The sequence below is a fragment of the Sphaeramia orbicularis genome, chromosome 10 (genome assembly GCF_902148855.1).
Source record: "Sphaeramia orbicularis chromosome 10, fSphaOr1.1, whole genome shotgun sequence".
Lineage (NCBI taxonomy): Eukaryota > Metazoa > Chordata > Actinopteri > Kurtiformes > Apogonidae > Sphaeramia > Sphaeramia orbicularis.
Genome location: NC_043966.1, coordinates 22,049,849 through 22,069,188, shown reverse-complemented (window position 1 = coordinate 22,069,188; position 19,340 = coordinate 22,049,849). Strand labels below are relative to the sequence as shown.

The 19,340-nt window shown below is 40.8% G+C and overlaps 2 protein-coding genes across 2 annotated transcripts in view; one reads left to right on the top strand and one right to left on the bottom strand.

The window, feature by feature from the left end:
* The window catches only part of elf1 (E74-like ETS transcription factor 1), a 32,651-nt gene extending 17,274 nt beyond the window's left edge, over positions 1 to 15,377 (top strand). Inside the window, 10 exon segments of the mRNA XM_030145773.1 lie at positions 3,609 to 3,783; positions 5,104 to 5,208; positions 5,414 to 5,421; positions 5,512 to 5,671; positions 5,810 to 5,893; positions 6,561 to 6,753; positions 6,976 to 7,314; positions 8,325 to 8,362; positions 8,365 to 8,424; positions 8,427 to 15,377. Coding sequence (XP_030001633.1) covers positions 3,609 to 3,783; positions 5,104 to 5,208; positions 5,414 to 5,421; positions 5,512 to 5,671; positions 5,810 to 5,893; positions 6,561 to 6,753; positions 6,976 to 7,314; positions 8,325 to 8,362; positions 8,365 to 8,424; positions 8,427 to 9,130 — 1,866 coding nt within the window. The 3' untranslated portion in view covers positions 9,131 to 15,377.
* A 158-nt stretch (positions 15,378 to 15,535) lies between these two features.
* Positions 15,536 to 19,340, bottom strand: part of tnmd (tenomodulin) — a 50,898-nt gene continuing 47,093 nt past the window's right edge. Inside the window, 3 exon segments of the mRNA XM_030145774.1 lie at positions 15,536 to 15,949; positions 15,951 to 16,046; positions 16,048 to 16,110. Coding sequence (XP_030001634.1) covers positions 15,896 to 15,949; positions 15,951 to 16,046; positions 16,048 to 16,110 — 213 coding nt within the window. The 3' untranslated portion in view covers positions 15,536 to 15,895.

Here is a 19,340-nt window from a genome sequence, read left to right as displayed (position 1 = left end):
GCCATATACCCCTACTTCAGACTAATGTTTTACCCCTAAACTTTTGCAGCTCTGAGCATTGTAACACTTGCGACTTCTCAGAGGACAAACAAAACTTTAAACTGCATGTTGTTTAGGATTAGCTGTGGCTCAGAGCCTGTGATCTTTAACTCTGAAAGCATGTTGAGGAAGGGAGGAAGGCGCAGGTCTGGGAAGCAGAGTGTGGGCTGCTGGGAACACAGAAATGGAAAAACTGAAAAACCTGAAGAGAGGTTAGGGTGCGTGGGAGGGGAGGGTGGGGCTTGGCCCTGAATGTGTTTATGGCAAGGCAAGGGTGACTGTGTGTACATATCATGTGAATCTGTCCCTATGTGTCTTTTCATTGCCTGGTCAGGTGTGCAGTTATCTCATCCCCACACCCGTGTCAGAATCCTGTGGAGCAGGCTTGATTGTAAGTGTGGATGTGTGTCTTTGTGTACTGGTATCTGTATGTGTGTATCTACAGTGACAAGTTGTCACTGGATCCCTGAATAGCACTGGTTCAGGCCTAACCTGACAGACCAGTTACAAGGCTGCTTGGAAGGGATGGGATAATTCGGCTTAAAGGTCTTGCATTGTTCCAGTGCTGCAGTTTTGTTCCTTGCTGCACCCACTCAGCCTGTTATGCAAGCACTGTGCCCCTATTTACCAAGTCCTGGAAATACCCCCAAGAAGGAAGAACAAACTAATGCTCTACTGCAGTCTCCATTATGTTCCTTCTAGCTGATGTAGATATTTATTTTGGCCACAAAAAAGCGATTGGCACATGGTGTAATCATGAGTACACTTTGTAATCATTAGCTTCGCTGTATTGGTTTTTAAGTCAATAAGTAGCTCCCAAAAGTATATCAAGTAATTTGTGCAGAATGACACATAGCTTTGTGATATTTACATCCTACAATGGACAGCCAAAAAATTTGCACCCTGCTACTCTGAAATAAGAATTTTTAAAAATGTTTGTACATGTCAGAATGTGAAGATAAATTCATTTTTTACTGTTAAATAAACAGTGATCTTTGAAAGTGATCACATCTATGATAGGAGCCCTCAAGCTGCTGGCTGCTTCACTGTTTCAAACATTATGATTATGAGGATTTTGAAAGTGTACAGACAGTTGGATTTGGCTGAACAGGTAAAGTAACAGAGAGCGGCATGTGGGGGAAATAGCCTGCACAGATGCTGTTGCTTTCAAAGGCGGAATAGGGAACTCAGAGATGCAAATTAGCCCGATTCTTATCTAACTAGTTTCCCTACTAGAAACACTATTCAAGTCAACAAAGAGGAAGAGGGAGTTAAAGTCTTTATTAGCCTTAAAATAATTTGTCAAACTCTGTGACATTTGGGCATCAGTCATCATCAGAACCCGCCCCTTCGGCATTTTACACCGTTAGACACCATTTTTTGCGTCACTTTTGTTGCTAACTTAGTGCAACATACCTCCTTAATTGTCACATGAACACTTTGCGTACATGACAATGCAGCACTATTTTAAAGGTGTTCCCGGTAAAAACAGGATCAAGTTAACATCAAAACAACAGTGGAGACAGCAACTTCAGGCGTCTTGTGCTCTGTCAGCAAAGTGTGTGAGATTCAGACATTGTGTATTTGATGGGAGGGGGTGGGAGGTGCTGCTTTTTCAGGAGCTTAGTAGACCAATAGTCAAAATGTCTACATACAAACACTTGACTCTCAGTCAAGGATACGAAGCATCATTAAGCTCAGACGAGGAGCTTTGGTGCCTTCACTTTGTAGTTATCTGATAATATGTCTACCAGAGTCTCCCATTTATGGGAAACATTCAGTGTATGTCAGTGAGACATAGATAGTGTCTGTAGTCAAAGCAAAACTCAGGGTTTTTAGTAGTCCTATGAGACCTTGTGTTTTTTTTTTTAGCAGCACTGTTGAAATGACATAAGATATTTGTAATGGATGTGAAAATTATGACAAGCATCTTGCACAAGGATTTGTCTGGACTCAAGACTTTTACTGTACATTACATGCTATTTGTCTGATAAAGATATGAACAGTTCTTCTGTAATCACTGCTGGTGATGTGTAACAGAGCTAACTATCATTAAGTCTAAATAATGAGCCGGTCTGTTAGTTTACTGGTTAAAATGTAGCTGAAATGGGAGGGTAGCCATGGACTCCATTGCCCCCCTCTTCCTACCCTCACAGCTCCAGGCCCAGACACCTGGTATGCCCTAGAGGTCCAAACCAACAATGGACATTTGTGCAAAGAGACAGATAAGCCTTTATTCGTGTCCCTCCTGCTGCACCTTTTCACTTTTCCCCCTTTTATCAGCTCATGACAGAAGGAATGATTGGCTAAGAATTAAATAGATGATCACATTCCATGATGAATGCAAATGTGTGCATGGATACAACAGAATACCTAAAATTTCTCAACCTACTAATGACTTTTTGTGAGGTGTACTGAACATCTGATCAGATGTTCAATACAGACCCCTACCTGAACATCAGATGTTTCAAGACAGTAAATCTAGGACCAGATTCTTTAAAGCATTTGCACTTTCAACCCATCACTGACATGGTTAACAACAATATTTTAAACTCATTTTTGAAGTGTATTTTGCTGCCATCTCCTGGTAGTGTAATGACTCTGAGCGGTGTTCTGGTAAAATAAACAAAATGACCTTTTAATTTAATTCAAACAACATACTTGTGCCAAATGTGAGCTTCACTTCTATTTTATTTTATTTTATTTTTTTAAATTATTCAATTTATTTAAGTATAATCTTTTTTGGCCCCATGTTGAAGAGTGCTGCTTTTCCATTTATTTTTCATTTGCTTTGAAATAAACAACAATAGACACAGCTGTCACTCTGGGCTACTAAAGCCCAAAAATATGAAAAAAGGGGTTTAGGAGACTGTATGACCCACTTATCCAGACGAGTGAATTAGTCCCAGTATTCCTCCCTCTGACACGAATCATCCACCCAGTGAGCACTCTTGACACAGTCTGTGTTTGAAGAGCTCTCAGATATGTTGAGTTTCCAAGTCACTCTCATGTTTCTCCTCAGTGGTCTGGTCCAAACTCAGGTAATTCCCCCCATCCCCCTGCTCCTTCCTGCCTCTGGTCGTGTCAAGGTTGAAATGAGACGGCGAGGTTTGAATTCCCACAGTGGGTTTTGGCTATGATGAAGGGGATGCTTGCCTGCAATTCATGATTGATCCATTAACATTCATTTGGGCTTATATAATTTCTGAGCATAAGATTAACTTCTCAGGAGAAGTGGGCTAAATCAAACAGCTGGTTCCTGTCTTCCCCAGCAGGTCCCTGTAGACTGCTGCAACACCACAGAAATGAGCTCTCCTCCATGCTATGCGCCTCCATATTAGCAGAAATCGAATATGAATCCACGGTTTTTACAAGGCAATAAAAGTAACAAAGCAAATCAGGTTATTTCACATTAATCCGTTGTAAACTGGGAGTTTATATTGCATTTATGAGTTTTAGTGGTAGATCTAATAGTGTTTTTTATTGAATATACATGCATGTATGCTATCCTGTCTATGTGTAACAACCTCTTATACATTTATGTTTCTTGTTGTTTTGTCTGTTTTCAGCTGGATGACCCATCTGTATTTCCAGCAGTGATTGTTGAACAGGTGCCTGCAGCCGATCTGTTGCAGGTCTACTCGGGCCTGGAATCCGATGAGGTGACCAATGGCATAATGGTGGACACCACTCTCCATGTGGTGGAGGAACCTTCCATCTTGGTGGGAGGCGTGGACCTCACAGGTAATGATATTATGCTTACCAGTACTTAGTGTATTGTGCATGTGTTAGTTATGTAGACCCACAGTTCCATTTGTAAACTGGTAATGAAACAAACTGGAATCAAATCGTAGTCGTAAAGGATTTGTAAAATGTTGGAGTTATTTACAGGTTAACCTATAAAGACCCAGTGCTAATTTTGTCAGTTCACAAACGAATTTTTCTCTCTATTTAACCTTTCTTAAGTGATTTATCACCATTTATTATTTTATTATCCTCTGTATTTTGCACTTTTCACTCTAAATCATGTATTTTCCCATATTTCATTTCCTAAACTTAATTTAGATGCTGATGAAAACTCAGAGTAAATACAAAGGTTATTGTATCAAAAAAGTGACTTTTTCAGCAAATATATCAATAACTGAACATCAACCAAGCCTCTCCATCCACTATCATTTAACAAACTCCATGTTTTTTAGTGGTGAATCAATGTTGTAGAAGATGACGGTGCTTCCACATTCACTATGGAGCCTCTGAACATCCAAATGGGTCATATCTGCTGACCATGAAAGATGGCAAACTGTATTTTACATCAATTATTTACATGTATTGATAGGATTAGTGGATCAAACAGTGATTAACCATTTACATAAGTAGATGGTTTTGTTCACTGGTTGATGTTTTGGATCTTTATGGGTCAGAGAGAAACTGGTCAGTTATTTCATTTCTGTTAATGTGTTCGCCTTACCTATTGACTTGTTGCCATAAATACTTGACTCTAAACACTTGGACAAGCGTAATTATAAAATGTATCCACAGGCAAACAAATAATAAGACTTTTGATGATGATAATGTTTCCAGGTTTTAATTAAGGACTTCTCTCCAGATCATCACTGTTTTTCCTATGACTACAGTTAATTGATTATTAATTATCTGGTAAATTACTAGAATATTATTGTTGTTATTTTTAGATTAAGAATAGAGATGGTGAAGTTAAGTGTGAATCTTAGCTGTTGCATATGCATTTTTTCTTGTTTTAGCAGTTTAAGACCCTTACCTTTCTACTTCTGTAGTATGTTTATGTACTGCATTACTCATTTTGTCTTCTATTAACAGCAGAGATATACTCGTGTAACCCTACGATGACACAAATACAACAAAAAATTATTATGTTATTTTTAAACTCCTGTAAATGCCAGAAGACATAAAACAGAGCCTAGTTGTCATGGTAGCCATTTAACTGGAGCCCCCGAGGTCCTCAACATATAATTAGTACCAAAGTATTGGAATGTATTTACCTACAAAGATCTCATGGTCATGAATTTGTTTCTGTGTGGTGAATAGAAACAACAGTATCTGGCGCTGAGGACAGCATGGAGACAAATGAAGCTGCAGCAGCTCTTCTAAACATGGAGTCACCAAACAACATTCTGGATGAGAAGCGTATGAGTAAGATATTTTAGACTGTTTCACACTTGTGGTATTTCAGTTGGAGATCAGTTCATTTTTTTAATCCAACACTAATCATATTTGAAGGACAAGGCACTTCATATTTAATATGGAATGGATTTGGCTTCTTTTTTTTTAACTTTATTAGACACAGTAGAAATGAAAGTTAATATGAAGAGAGGAGTATATGATCTCCCATCTTAAGTACATACAGTATATTAGACAGTATGAGAATGCCCAAGAGACACATATGTGTGATGTATTGATGGTTTTTGTACATTTCTGTCTCTTCCTTATGTGCAGTTCATACTATGGAGCTTGCTGGAGTCAGACCTGACATACACCCCTTTAAGGCCTGACCAGATTGACAATAGCGGTCTTGACATGTCCCTAGATGAGGACACCTCATCGATGGACGAGGTTCCCCAGAAGTGCCCATTGAAACCTCAGAAGAAAACCAAAGGTACTACTGTGGTCCTCATGTTGCTTGGTAGAACGTAGTAATTTTTTCTCACACTAAAATTTCAGTGTTGTAAGTAATTAGATGATTTCATTGTGACCCTCCACCTCATAATACACTACCCCTGAATTTGAATCATAGTGCGGAAGCCGCGGGCAGTGCGTCCCTGCTCCCCAATCACCACCCCTAACCTGCCACTCAGGAAAAAGAGCAAAGAGGGCAAAGGTAAGCCTCGCTAACTAGTACTCTTCTCTTTAATGAGCCAATAAAAATCAAGGTCTTTCCTCCTCTTGTGTATGCTATTTTTCCTCTTGTGAAGTGTGCAAACAGCAGTCCTCAACCCCTGCAGTCCAGCGGGGTTGAATCTGGGTGAGTTAATGGATGAGAGGATTTCAGAGTGCTGTGTTTCACAGGGAAACAGAAGTGATTGCAGGCTGGAGGGCACATTGTTGCTCTACTGATACAACCAGACTAGTGCCGCACGATGTGAACCCTCATTGCACCATACAGTGTGACACAATGAGGAGGGGGCTGGGTACGGCAGGTTCAGCTGCACACATATACATCACCTGTCATGGTGTCTGGGATTCAAGTGACTACAGGGAGTGTTGCTGTTTTTAACCACTTCTGGCCAAAGCATCACGCAAATTAGAGTAATGCACTTCCAGGCTTGCTATAATTAATTCCCCTCATAGGCACACACACATAGAGAAAGAGAGAAAGTCAACAATTGTTATAAGAAAAGGGTAGATTTTAGAGTGATCCTACAGCTGTTACCTAACTTTTTAATGGAGGCTTTGTTGACAAACTGGATATTTATGTACATCACACATTATCAAAATCTAATGATGGAAAAATAACATGACTTTGTTTATTCTTCTCCAATTTGCAGGCAACACCATCTACCTATGGGAATTCCTTCTTGCTTTACTGCAGGATAAAAACACCTGTCCCAAATACATCAAGTGGACACAGCGGGAGAAAGGCATCTTTAAGCTGGTGGACTCCAAGGCTGTTTCAAAGCTTTGGGGCAAACACAAGAACAAGCCTGACATGAACTATGAGACCATGGGAAGAGCTCTCAGGTAAGAACAGCATATCAGTAAGCAGTGCATTAAAAGTTTTGTACTTGCAGTCAGTATGTCCTAGTGCGCTGTCATGCACGTTTAGCTCTAAACCCTGCAGACATGATTCCACAGATATGTTCGTAATGGCACACTGGAATGACAATTTAGAATTTTATGATGGTGTTCCATTTGAATGATAATGTGTTAAGCAGCTCTTTATCTACTCACTGACTCCTCTAGGTACTACTATCAGCGAGGTATCCTGGCGAAAGTGGAGGGGCAGCGTCTGGTTTACCAGTTCAAGGAGATGCCGCCTGATCTGGTGGTGATTGAAGACGAAGACGCAGGCTCTGATGCCAACGTCGGCTATGGAAACCAAAGATCCACCAATGGACGGTCTCTGGTCCGCGGACCATCCCGAAAAGCCCATCACGTCTCAGTGAAACAGATGAAGAAAGAGCCTAATGATGAATATCTGTACCAGGAAGTGAACAGTGGCCAGACAGACCAGCTTCTGCAGTCCGTTCACATGTTGCAGACCAGTCAGGGGTCTGCCCAAGATTCGGCTCATGCTATGAGGTAAGAGTGAGCTGTATTTCTCACGATATTATTACCAAGAAATTGCAGAACAGCCAAAGTACAGCACAAAATGCACCAGAGAGCACTGACTATTTTTAAACTTAATCCCCTTGATCATAATAATTTAATAAAATCTCTATGTAGTTTTTTTTTTTTTTTTACATTAAATGAAATACAATGTACAAGTTTGTCTTTTGAGTGTTAAATGTCAGTATTTCACTGAATGGTCTATTAGGCTCTCTTCCAAACACTAGCTAAGCCCTTTTGAAGGAAGGTTAAAGAGGTTAATAAGTTGTCTTTATTTGATGTTTAAAGGGAAGCACAACTGAAATGAAATATTGACACATGTTCACACACACATGCACAGAAATGCACTTGGCCTTGAAATCCACATAATATGACTGACTCACGGCTTTTCCAGTAGTATACTGTTAACCTTTTATTATTGCTTGTGATTTGTAACAGACTTTGATAGCAGATTTAAATTAGTATGACAGAAGTTTTTTTTTTTTTTTTTCAGACACATCGATGATCTCGGTTGTGGTTGCACAGAGCAAACCCAAGCACTATATTTTTCAGCAGCCCTGCAGTTAATACTACCTTTGTGAAGCTGATGATTTGTGTGACCCAACTATTTGTAGTGGATTTCATTATACTGTACAGGTTATTGTTTCCAAAGTCTCTATTTTCAGTGCATTATCAGTCATCTGCATTTTTTATGAGCTGTTAAACATTGTCTGCTGTTGGAAAACAAGGAGAATAATGATTTCTGCAGTACTACTGACAATGTTGTTGTTATATTAATAGGGGCATTAGTTCTGCTGGTTTAGGATTATAAATATGCTCTGTGTAAGTTTCTCAGTTGGGTTCCATTAAAAAATAATCCTTGTCTATATTTACAAGACACAAACTGAATACTTGAGTACAATAGTTCTGTCAAAGAAGATAAAGAAACACGGTTAATATTCTGCTTAGCAGTTTTCTAAGCAGGTTTATTTTTATCATTTCAGAACCATCAGTGCTCCTGCATCAGTCCCTATGGTCATGACACACCTGCCTCTCTTCAGTCTATGCCCCTCACTGTCCTGGCCAATGGGGACTCAACCGGTTCCTCCCCCCTCGGGTTATACTCCAAACGATGCCCTCTACCACAGCTGGCGGTAAGGATGTGCTTACCATCCAGACGGCTTCTCTAACAGGTGGGACCAATAGCCTGCAGGATGGCCTCCCGCAGCAGCTCCTTGTCACCAGCCTGGGCTCCTCCGCAGTTTCCTCCTCCACCTCTGCCTGCACTTCCCCTCCAGGAGTCATTAGTTCCACTGCTGCGAACATCAATGGTCTCCCCCGTTTGGTCACCATCAACACAACCTGCGGGCAAACCATGGTGGCGCAGCAACCCGGCACCGTAATTGCTACTGTGCTCAAGTCCAGTGACCTGTCCGGGCTGCAGGTCAAAGAGGAGATGCTGGACCCCAGCTACTTCCAGTCGATGGTGAACGGTGATCCATCACTGGCGGCGAATACGTTTGCGAAGGAAGAGATTGAGGCTGGAGAAGCAGAGCTGCATTATAGGACTGTGATCATTGATACCAGTCAAAACGAGGGCCATGACACTGGAAGTGAGACTATAATTAATGGACATGCCTCTCATAGCAGCAGCCCAAGTGAGGGTCTGACCCCTGTGGAGGAGTTGGAAGTACATGGGGAGATGTCTCTGCAGCCAGAACAGGGAATCAAAGCCCTGCAAGAATTGCCACTGTCTGTCCAACTGCCTGCAAACTTTATCCAGATTAAGACAGAGCCTGCAGAGGCCTAAAGGCTGCAGGACTCTTCCACACAAGCTGAACCAAAAACAACAATTGAATCCAATTGAACAATTAATGTTTCCTTTTTTTACCACAATAATCTGATCAAAGATCAGAGCAAGGGATCTGTGTTGCTCTTAAAGGTCGGTCAGTTCAGCCTCAGGATTTATTGTTTACTCACATATTTTGTGACCATGTGCCTAATTTTAGAAATTAAGGGATTTTTTGGGTTTTAATAAGTAATAATCCAGATCTGGGATTATATTCTGCAGACAACAACCCCAATACACACATACACACCGAACAAACACACATGCACACACACTTTTCCCACTAGGAGAACAGCCATCACATAAACCAGGGATCCCTGTCTACCAAATGTGCCAGTTAGTAATTTACTTACCTGCTTCTCATTGAAGTTTTACGTTTAAAGAGGCTTCGCTCTTCATAAGTGAATACAGCAAACCAAAACTGGGGACTGAATGCCAAATGGTGCAATGAAATCAGACTTCTGAGAGCATGCAGAGGGTGCATGTGTTTAAACCAGACACAGAGTTTCTGTTCCCATGGATGAGCGGTGGATTCTGTGTCATGATGTCCAGTCTGGTGAAAAAACACTTCTCAGAGTTTAATTGAAGAGTGCCTTACAGGAAGTTCAAACAGCTCAAGACTCTCTTGGAAATGTCTGGGAAAAGATTAAAATGGACTAAATGGCTTTTTAGACTTTGAGACTTTCAAGAACTTATTTTTCATTTATTTTCATATAAACAACAAAAAAGATATCCATTTGCTCTCTACTTCTATTAGCCTTAAAACACTGTTACTATGGAAATGGGCATTTTCTGTCCACCAAGGACAGTCCAACATCAAAACTGTTTGTATAGAGAGAGCTGGAGACTGGAGGCACAGCAAGATAGTGAGGTACAAATGGAGAGAAAGAATATGCCGGATAAAACAGATTTTATCAGTCATTGCTACAGAGGCTTGTATCTCCAAGATTTAAATCCTGTTTATATGAAATGGAATATATATGGATCTATATATATATATATATATATATATATATATATACAGTATATATACATATATACAATTGAGATTCAATTTTAAGGCCACAGCAAATTTATTTATTTGTGAATTTCTAAATTCTGTATAAAAAGGCACATTTGTCTTCTTTTTACACATGTAAACATGAGGGAAATGCTAAGGATATGAACATGATACCCAGGAAGCTTATTTGGTAGTTTTGTTTTTTAAGGCTTGACCATTTTCATTTGTATAGCATCCCGTATAATCGGCTCTGGTATTTTCAGAGTTTTGGACTTCACTGTTCATTATTCTACTGTTTTATTCTGCTACATCCTTATTGTAGATATCTTCTTTTGTGTGTTTGATTTAAACATGAATGTGCTCTGATTTCTTCTTTTCAGCGGACATATCTCTGCTTTTTTCAACAGTCAAGTAGGAGCTTTTCATTGAGAAATATTATGTTCATTATAAACTTGCATAAACCTTCAAGTATCAGATGTATCAATCAGTATGTCTTTGAAATGATATATCTCCTCGTCTTGTCTCTTGTTCCCTCTCTTCTCTCATTTCCTCTCCTCTTGTTTCTCCTCCTCTCCTGCTCTGAGGTCAGTTCAGTTTGTGTCTTCTTCATTTGCTGTCCCACTTTGTTAAGGACCTCTCAGGCCAGCCATCTGATTGGCCCTCTGGTCCTACCAGGGATGAAGCCATATTGATCCTGAGTGGTATCACAGCTAAATTGGTTGTATTTTCCCTGGACTGTTGCTGCAGAGTGAGGACATTCAGACATACTGACCTCCATCTGTACTGGCACCTAAGGACAGGAGTTAAACGCTGCTTTACAATCCCGTATCAGCCAAAGGGCTCTGGGTCTGCAAAGACACTCTGAATGTATACATAGAGTTTAAGTACACGGTAATGCAAATTTTCGACAATCAATAGCTACACTGGGTTACATTTGCATTAGAAATGGTCAGACCTGAGTGGGGATTAGCTGCTTTTTGCTTGTCAAAGCCCGAGGTATGTCCGCTGCTTATGTTTTGTTGCCTTTATTGTCTTGGGTTGTCAGTAGCCTTCCATATGCTGAATATAGAATAGATTTTTAAGAAAAGTCAATGTACTAATTAAAACCAAATCATCTTCACTGAATTTCCTCTTTTTTCATGTTTTGTCACAAACAAAGTGGTTTTGAATTTGTGAGCCAAAGCTGATATATAAATGTCACGCAGGACATTTTGAGAAAAAGCAAGCAAAATTAAACCCCCAAAACAAATGACTCAAACCAGGTTACTTGGTCAATTAATTTCCAACTGTCGGAATAATGAAACTGAAGTACTTTGCCTTTGAAAGTCATATTGTCGGGATGTGCAGCTTTAGGGGACATTCGACCACATGGCATTTGAAAAGAAGGAAAAAGCTACAGTAGGAAACTGGACTGGAGCCATTAGCAGGCCAGAGACTGATTGGACTGTACTTAAGAGCTCCGCTTCTCCTGTGGCTGTGGGTGGATGAATACATTAGTATGTGACATGCCCAGAGCTGAAGACAGCCGAGTGTGTCCCCACAGCTTACTGAGTGAAGGATGTGTATGTGTGTGTGTGTTTAGGCTGCGGCTGGCAAGTGGAAGGGTTACACTGACTTAGATAGATTAGAGCATGTGTTATGTTGATGTGTTTGTGTGTGTTTGGGAGGAAGGAAGGTGCGGAGGGAGTATTGGCATGGATTGTCTGTGTGTGTGAATATTCAGGGTCGGAGTGGGGGGAGGTGGTGGTTGAGGGGTGTTGAGGAAGCTGTCTGGCAGCAGGGTTTGCCTACTGTGCCTAGCTCTGTCGACACCCACATGCACAGCTGTGCACCACACAATCCAATCTTGCTATAGGGTTAAAGACACACACATGAGCACACACTGAGCACACAGGCACACAGAAGAACAGGGCACAAGTTCAGCCACAGTCACAGCCACTACTACAGCCTTCCTCACTCTGCCAAACATCCTCTGAAGCCGTTACAGATGGGAAAGTTGTCTGAAATGAGTCTGGAATCATTGTACAAGCTACGCATTCTGCAACAAACAACCCTCCATTACATCTAAACAGACACATTGCTTTTCTGTTCAGCAGTTCATCGATTGCCTGCCATATGGTAAGCGGAGGTTGTTATGGATTACTAAAATAATGAAAGGCTACTAGCAGCCGTTATGTCTGTGCTGTTCCTTGGTTAGTGAATCAGAGACCCTGAAGATGGAGCGAGGGCCGGGTCCTGGGAGAGGAGGACTATTTCTGTGTCGCCTGCAGCCACTGACACAATGCAAGTGTTTACTGCTGTGCCATGCTGCCTCTCACAGTGGGAGCAGTTGAAGGATGACAGCTGACATTATTGTGCCTCCAGCCTGTAGCAGGAACAGTACAGGGAGAGCTTATTTAACCATCAGGTCACCAGACTGACTGGAACGTTACAGAGAAAGGAAGGAGTTGATCAGTGCAGTGTCATGCCTGCATTCAGTCGGTTAACTAGACAACCTGCTGCCAAGGTTAGATCTAATCAGACCACTCTAGGATTTGATGGTTTTTAAAGAATCAAGAGGAAATGGACTGCAGTTGTTGCTCAGTTTTGTAGAAAAAAAGTGAAGAATGTCAAAAGCATAAATGTATGGTCTGGAGAGGCAGCGTCTGGAAGCAGTACTCCTGTCTCTCCATAAGATGGCACTGGTAATACATGTGTCCTCACCGGTGCTGGAGTCTCAGTCTGGATTGCAGAGAGTGTTCCTTCAGGTCACTAATCTAAATACAGACACTCCTCATACATTGGTTTTCAGTCTCCTCTGCCCCACAATAGCAGCTAATAGATCTAAACGAATGAGTGATATTTGAAATGAAAATAAGCAGCTGGAAGTGAAGTTTTCCGGTGTATTTGATAAGTAACAAAATAAATTAATTCACTTGAGCTCCAGTGATAGTGGCCGTTCCTCAGGCTGGGTAGGCAAAATCCTTTGAACCACACTAACCTGGTAGACACTCACTATCTCTGTTTATCCCGCCGAGGAGTCCACCTTGTTTCCTCTCTTCATCAAAACAGTGATAAACAAGTGCTGGAGGGGTTTCTTAGAGAGCGTATATAATGCATGAGAAAATTGCACAGGGCTTCATTTGCAAAAGGATATTCTTTCATTCAGATCAAGATGGGAGGAGTTTTCTGTCAAAAGCTACAGATTAGCTTCATACATAATGTAGATGGGGCTGCGCTTCTTCTTATATGATGATGAATCATAAATCAACTCTTTTTATCTAAATGTATTGGTTCTGACAAAAATAGTCTGACTTTAACATTTTGCATTTTTTTTACACATAAAATCATCCTCTTGCACAGTGAGTGTGGAAATAAACTCTGTCAACTTGGCCCTGTTTGCTTGTCCTCTCTACAAATTTGCAGTAGAGTATAAATTCAATTAAATATTCCTTTAAGTAAGCTAAATTAATTCGCTTAACATCACATTATTTACACCATAGCACACTGTGTATATGGAAAACTAAGCCCAAATGCAAACATCTCCAAAGGCTGTCGATTTTTGCCGTAGATTAGAAAGCACAATTTGTTTTATCCAGATGCCTTCAGTGGCTTGAAGAAATTGGTGCATTAATTTTCATCAACACATGCATGGAACATTAGTGTATGATCAGGGTTTTTTTTCCCCTTCCTGACCTGAATATCACATCGGCAGCATCTTTATGGCTCCCTGTCACATGATGACGATTTTAATTGTCACATGTCTGCACTTTGAAGTTTGACTTTCATGGTTAATATTGAACTTGTGTCCCAACAGGCACGAGGAGCTCTCAGGGAGCCAACTGTAATATCTGTATCAGCCTCTCCAGTCAGGGTGAGCCATCCCATTCAAAGCGAGTCTCAAGGCTTCCATGGCAATTTACTCTCACGACTACACAAAAGAGTCTTCAGAGTCCTCAGAGACCTTGCCAGATAGACAACTAACAGCTAACAGCATCTTACGAAAAATAACACTTTATACTATTTCATAACATGGTGAGTGCAAAAAAAGTCCATGATGTCACCAACATGCTGAATGCATCAGTTTTAATAAACATTTGACTATTTGATGTGATAAGGGAGAAATAGAGAGAAATGAATTATATAAACACTGATTTTATGAACTTTTCAGAACTGCCTCAGGGGCTTTCCAGTACACTTGTCAGTTTATTTGAAGTATGTTTGCAATTATTGCATTTGTTAACTCATGCCACTATTTTTTACTTGACACGTTGCTTTGGGCCATTGACATTATTGATTTAAAAATAACAATATGGTTGCAGTCTGAACTCCATTTATGAGCATATCCATAAAACATTTACATACTGTAATATGTTTTGCCCTCTTTTTCAGAAAACCTATTTCACTGCCAAATATTGTTGGTATCACTAACATTATTATCATACTGAGTCAACATGAGTCACCGATCAGATTTACTTACTGTGTGAGATCCTTTTATGTTACAGTAAACAATGCATACACAGCAAAATCTCAGCGGATAAAAAAAATAAACAGTTAAAAAAAAAAAAATGCATATGTGTAATTTTCACTGTCAGGACACCCTTAATTTCGTGCTAAATGTTTCTGCTAATGAGCAGAGAATAATGAAGAGGAGAGAAAAGATGCTCCAATTCTATGTTTTTGTGAGTCACATTTAAACAGCTTTCACACAAACACCCCAGGGTATTTAGTATCCGTCACAGAAATGATATTATTTCACATGATAGGACAACTGAGATTATTCATACAATGAACTTTTAATTGAAGAATCAGGAAATAGATATACATAAGACTTCAAGCAGACTGTGACAGAGCTGCCTTTTTGTCTTTCTCTTAACATTTGCACATCTCACAATAAATCGAATACTCTTGAGCATTTATGCACCTTGTGTTTCTGATGACAGAACATCAATTACAAATGCAGATCTACTGCCTTCTCTGTTAGATGCAGAGTTATTTCAGCTTGACAGATTGAGATGTGGTGTTACAGATTAAATCGCCTCAGGAAAGAAGAAACAGTTTAAACAGTAGCACTATTTAAAGCATTTTGTGGATTGCGACAACAGGGGAAAACAATGGAGGATATCACAAACCACATCAAAAATGACAGCTGAGGTCTGTGCATCTTTAATTATACTTCAAAAAAAAAAAAAAAAAAAAAACTAAAACAGAGAAAGATACATATTTGGTGAAATGTATAATGAAGTAGCACCATTCTGAGTTTCCTATATATGTTAAAGCTGTCACTTGCTTCTTAACTGGATGCACATTCTCACATAGAGCAGTATATAGCTATAAAACATCTCCTTTGATACTTTAAAGTAAAAAATCAAAACATAAGTGAGAGCGTGGACTGACAGTGCTTAGGTGTTTTTTTTTTTCTTTTTTTTTTTTTTCTTTCCCCAGAAAAGATGTGTTGGTGGTGACAGCACTGAGACTAAATTGCAACCATCCCAATGGGTCAAATTGCAAGGGTGCAAATGGGTAGATAAGCAAAGAAAATTAGACCGCTGTAAACAACTAATGCCTTTTAAGAAAGAATCAAAATGCTTCAAACCCCAATTAGACTGTTTAGACTGACTAATGCTCAATGGACCCCACTTTCTGATTGGAAAATAATTGCGTGCAGAGGACTGCTTTGGTCTCACAAGTGGTCTGGAATATTTATCACTGGAGCAGTCGCACCTACAATGACAAAAGGATCTTCCTCAGATCCTCCCCAGCATACGAGCGATCCACCAGTTGCAAGGCATGACAATCTGCACAGATGACCCGACCTCCTTGGTAGTAGTATGGCCAAGGGTTGAAACCACCCAGGGGCTCGTGGTAGCGGCGGCAGAAGAAGCGGTAACCACGGCGGACAGTGCTGGCAGCAGAAGCCGCGCTCATCCAGGCGGTTATCCAGTTCAATTCCAACATCTCTCTGTAGAGGACACAGGGTCAGACAGGGTTACAATCGCACACATGACAAACGCCAGTCGTCCTAAGGCAAGGGCAGGGGAAGAAGAGGAGGAAAGGGTGTGAATTGATGAGCCTATTTTTGTTGCAGGTCAGTGGAGTATATGTAAAAACCAAACAAGAGTGAAAAGATCAGAATTGATGTCTGTAAAAATGCAAAGTTGTGCTGTGCTTGATGACCGTGACAAAACGATCAAGATAGCGGTGAGAGCAAGCTAGCCTGATTTAAGCTCCGGGAGAATAAAACATGATATAATACCCTTGACCTTTCTATTATGCCAGAAGTAGCTGCACTGCAGGCTGCACAATGCTCCATCTCTGATTCCAGCACTCACAGCCTCTCTTACAGTGGTGTCTTCAATCAAAGGGACTCTAACCATTGGTAGTTACTAGCATAATTACACTATTTCTTTCATCTTTGACCTCTTAACTCCCTTGACTGAAGCCCACACTCTGCACCAAAATGGCTGCCCCCCTCCCTCCAATAGAGCATTCAAATTAGAGCTCCCCACGCCTTGGCGCCCTCCTCTGACCTTGACTTTAAGTGCATGGCACATTCCTAAAGCAATTAGCAGAGTAATGATCGCCTAACAAGGATTCTTTCATTTGCTCTTGCTGGCTGCCTCTGAATTTATAGAGGGGCAAAATGAAACCCAAACGAAGGTAAATGGGTAGAATTAATGGCCCTTGGATTTTTCCATTGTGCTGGTTGGTTCATGCCCTCATAGACTCGTGGTGGCTGAGTGCCATGCCTTCGATCAAGAACAACTCCAAATGGGGTTCCGAGAAGTGCCACTTAACTCACCGCGCGAGTTGAGGCAGCAACTGCCCTCAGTCTGCATTTGACCACCATTTCAATCTCTTTTAGTAAATGAATCCTCGGAGACAATCCGGCGCTGTCTCGTTAAACTGCTCAGATCCGAGAGTCAACGGCCTGCGCTGACTTCACATCCACAACAAACCGGTATAATTCCTTTGCAAGCGTTTACAATGACTCAGCTTCATGCAATAGTGCAGAACAAAACACATCCGCAGTTGGGAATAGAAAATGTGTGGGAATTGTTTAAGAGGACAGGACCCCGTAGGAACACATGGCTGAGTCCCTCCACTCCCCTGCTACATTAAGGATGGGAATTAGGGCTTTCTTTCATCTGCTCTCTAAGTCAGTTGGTAGTCAATCACAGGATTTTACAGACATTTATTTGTTTTTCTTTATGTAGCATGCAATGGACTATAACAGAACAATAATTCACCAAGCATGACTCTAAAACAAGTAAACCATAATCAGGTATGGCATTTGATGTGAGAAATGATAAACTGGAGTAAATTACATGCAAGGAAGACATACTTAAAACACAGAAAGGGTGAGGCAGATGTTATCTGGGATAGCAGGGCTGATTTATTGCTATGACAAGCACAGGTAGGCTTTTAATGATTTATTGTTTCAGTCAAGTTTCAGGTCATCAGCTCCCAGGCAACAATCTGTTATGGAAACAACACGAAAGCTGTCAATGGACCAACGATAATCTTATCTGTTCCTCAACGCCCAAACCATGATGTACCAAATCCTGAGCTCCAGCTTGGAAATGAGCAAAATATTTTATTCAAATGAAGGTGCGTTTATCAAAACAAACAGCCAATAGGCAGCATTGTACCTTAAAGACAATTAATCAGAGCTATCCTTTTAAAACGGAGGGTACATATTATTCACCCTGGCTTTGAGTGCCGTCTCTTGTGGGATGCTGCGGTGATAAGAATGGTTCACCTTGGGAAATCTGAGGCAGTCACTCACAAACAAGCAGCATTAATGAAGAGGTAAAAGCCATTACCCCCTTGCTGCATCTGATTTCATCACACAGTCAGGCTCACATATACACATGCAAACACATCACACCATACACCACATCAGACACCTCTGTGCATAATATGAGGCATTGGATATGAATGAGTCTGCAGAGTAGAAAACTGTGTCAGTCATTCAATAAGATGTACGAATCAAAGCACAACTTCTCTAATCTCCACACTTGTTGGTGTTATTTCACACACACTGATCACCGCTCTTCATGAGCTTGAAGCACATGCCTGGATGTTTTATTAAATCTCATACCAGAGCTCATCACATTCATTCCAGGATCAAAACAGCAGAGATAACATTCTGTTTCATACCTGCTTTGAATTCAAAAGGGTTTTTATAGACACACAGGGCAGTGCAACATATGAAATGCAGCTTGTCGTGATCTCAGATTTCCATCTTTCTGTGCTCTACAGTGAGGAAGAATGACAATGAAATTGGATGTAATTGAATAAGCAGATAGTCATGTATTTCAGTAAACTCTGCTGGTTTACCTACGTGATAAGGAGCTTTAGCTTCAGTGTAAAGATTCCTCTGGAGGCACCAAACCGTTTCTGCATTCATGTATTTCAATTCCATCAGCTTTTTGCAACTCTGTTATGCATAAACCGCCTGCTTGTCTGACCCTGAACATGGCTTTATATGGCGTGTACAGAGGATGCGCGGCATGGTTCAAATGTAACCCACAAACCAATTAGACAGGAACAAAAACACACTAGGCATGTCATGTACTGGGTGTGAGTCCTCTCTCCGGTGAGATCAGTTTCATATTGGAAGCACATCCTTCCTATATAGGTCAAGGACAGTGGTAGCAACCCTTCAGCTTGTCAGATGGTAGTTATTCAGTTGAAATTTCCAGGGCCACCTCTGATACACACTGCTCTCTGACATGGCAGCCATGGCAAAGGTCAGCTTCATATATCTGCCGGGCTGTGTCACAAAGACTCAAACGATTAGTCTTCTTTACAAAACTGTGTGGAGACACGACACTGAACTCAGACTTGAGGTGCCATGGCAGATGAATAAATGCATATATTTGTGTGTGTGTGTGTGTGTGTATGTGTGTGTGTTGTTACTAGGGTGATAAATTAAAGGATGAGTTAGAAGGAGAAATAGTGTGAGTAGCAGTTCAGCTATGTGTGTGCTTGGATCTACTGCTTTTCTGACTGTGTGCACATTTACATGAGCTCTGGATAAAAGAAAAAAAATTGGATAACACATGTGGCATCCCACTGGCATGCATGAGAGTTCAGACTCCCAATTACAGGCTGCTGCCCGCCCTCTGCTTGGTCACAAAGGCCTTTGTTATCTCTGGACCCACAAACAGAGCCTGGATGTGCTGC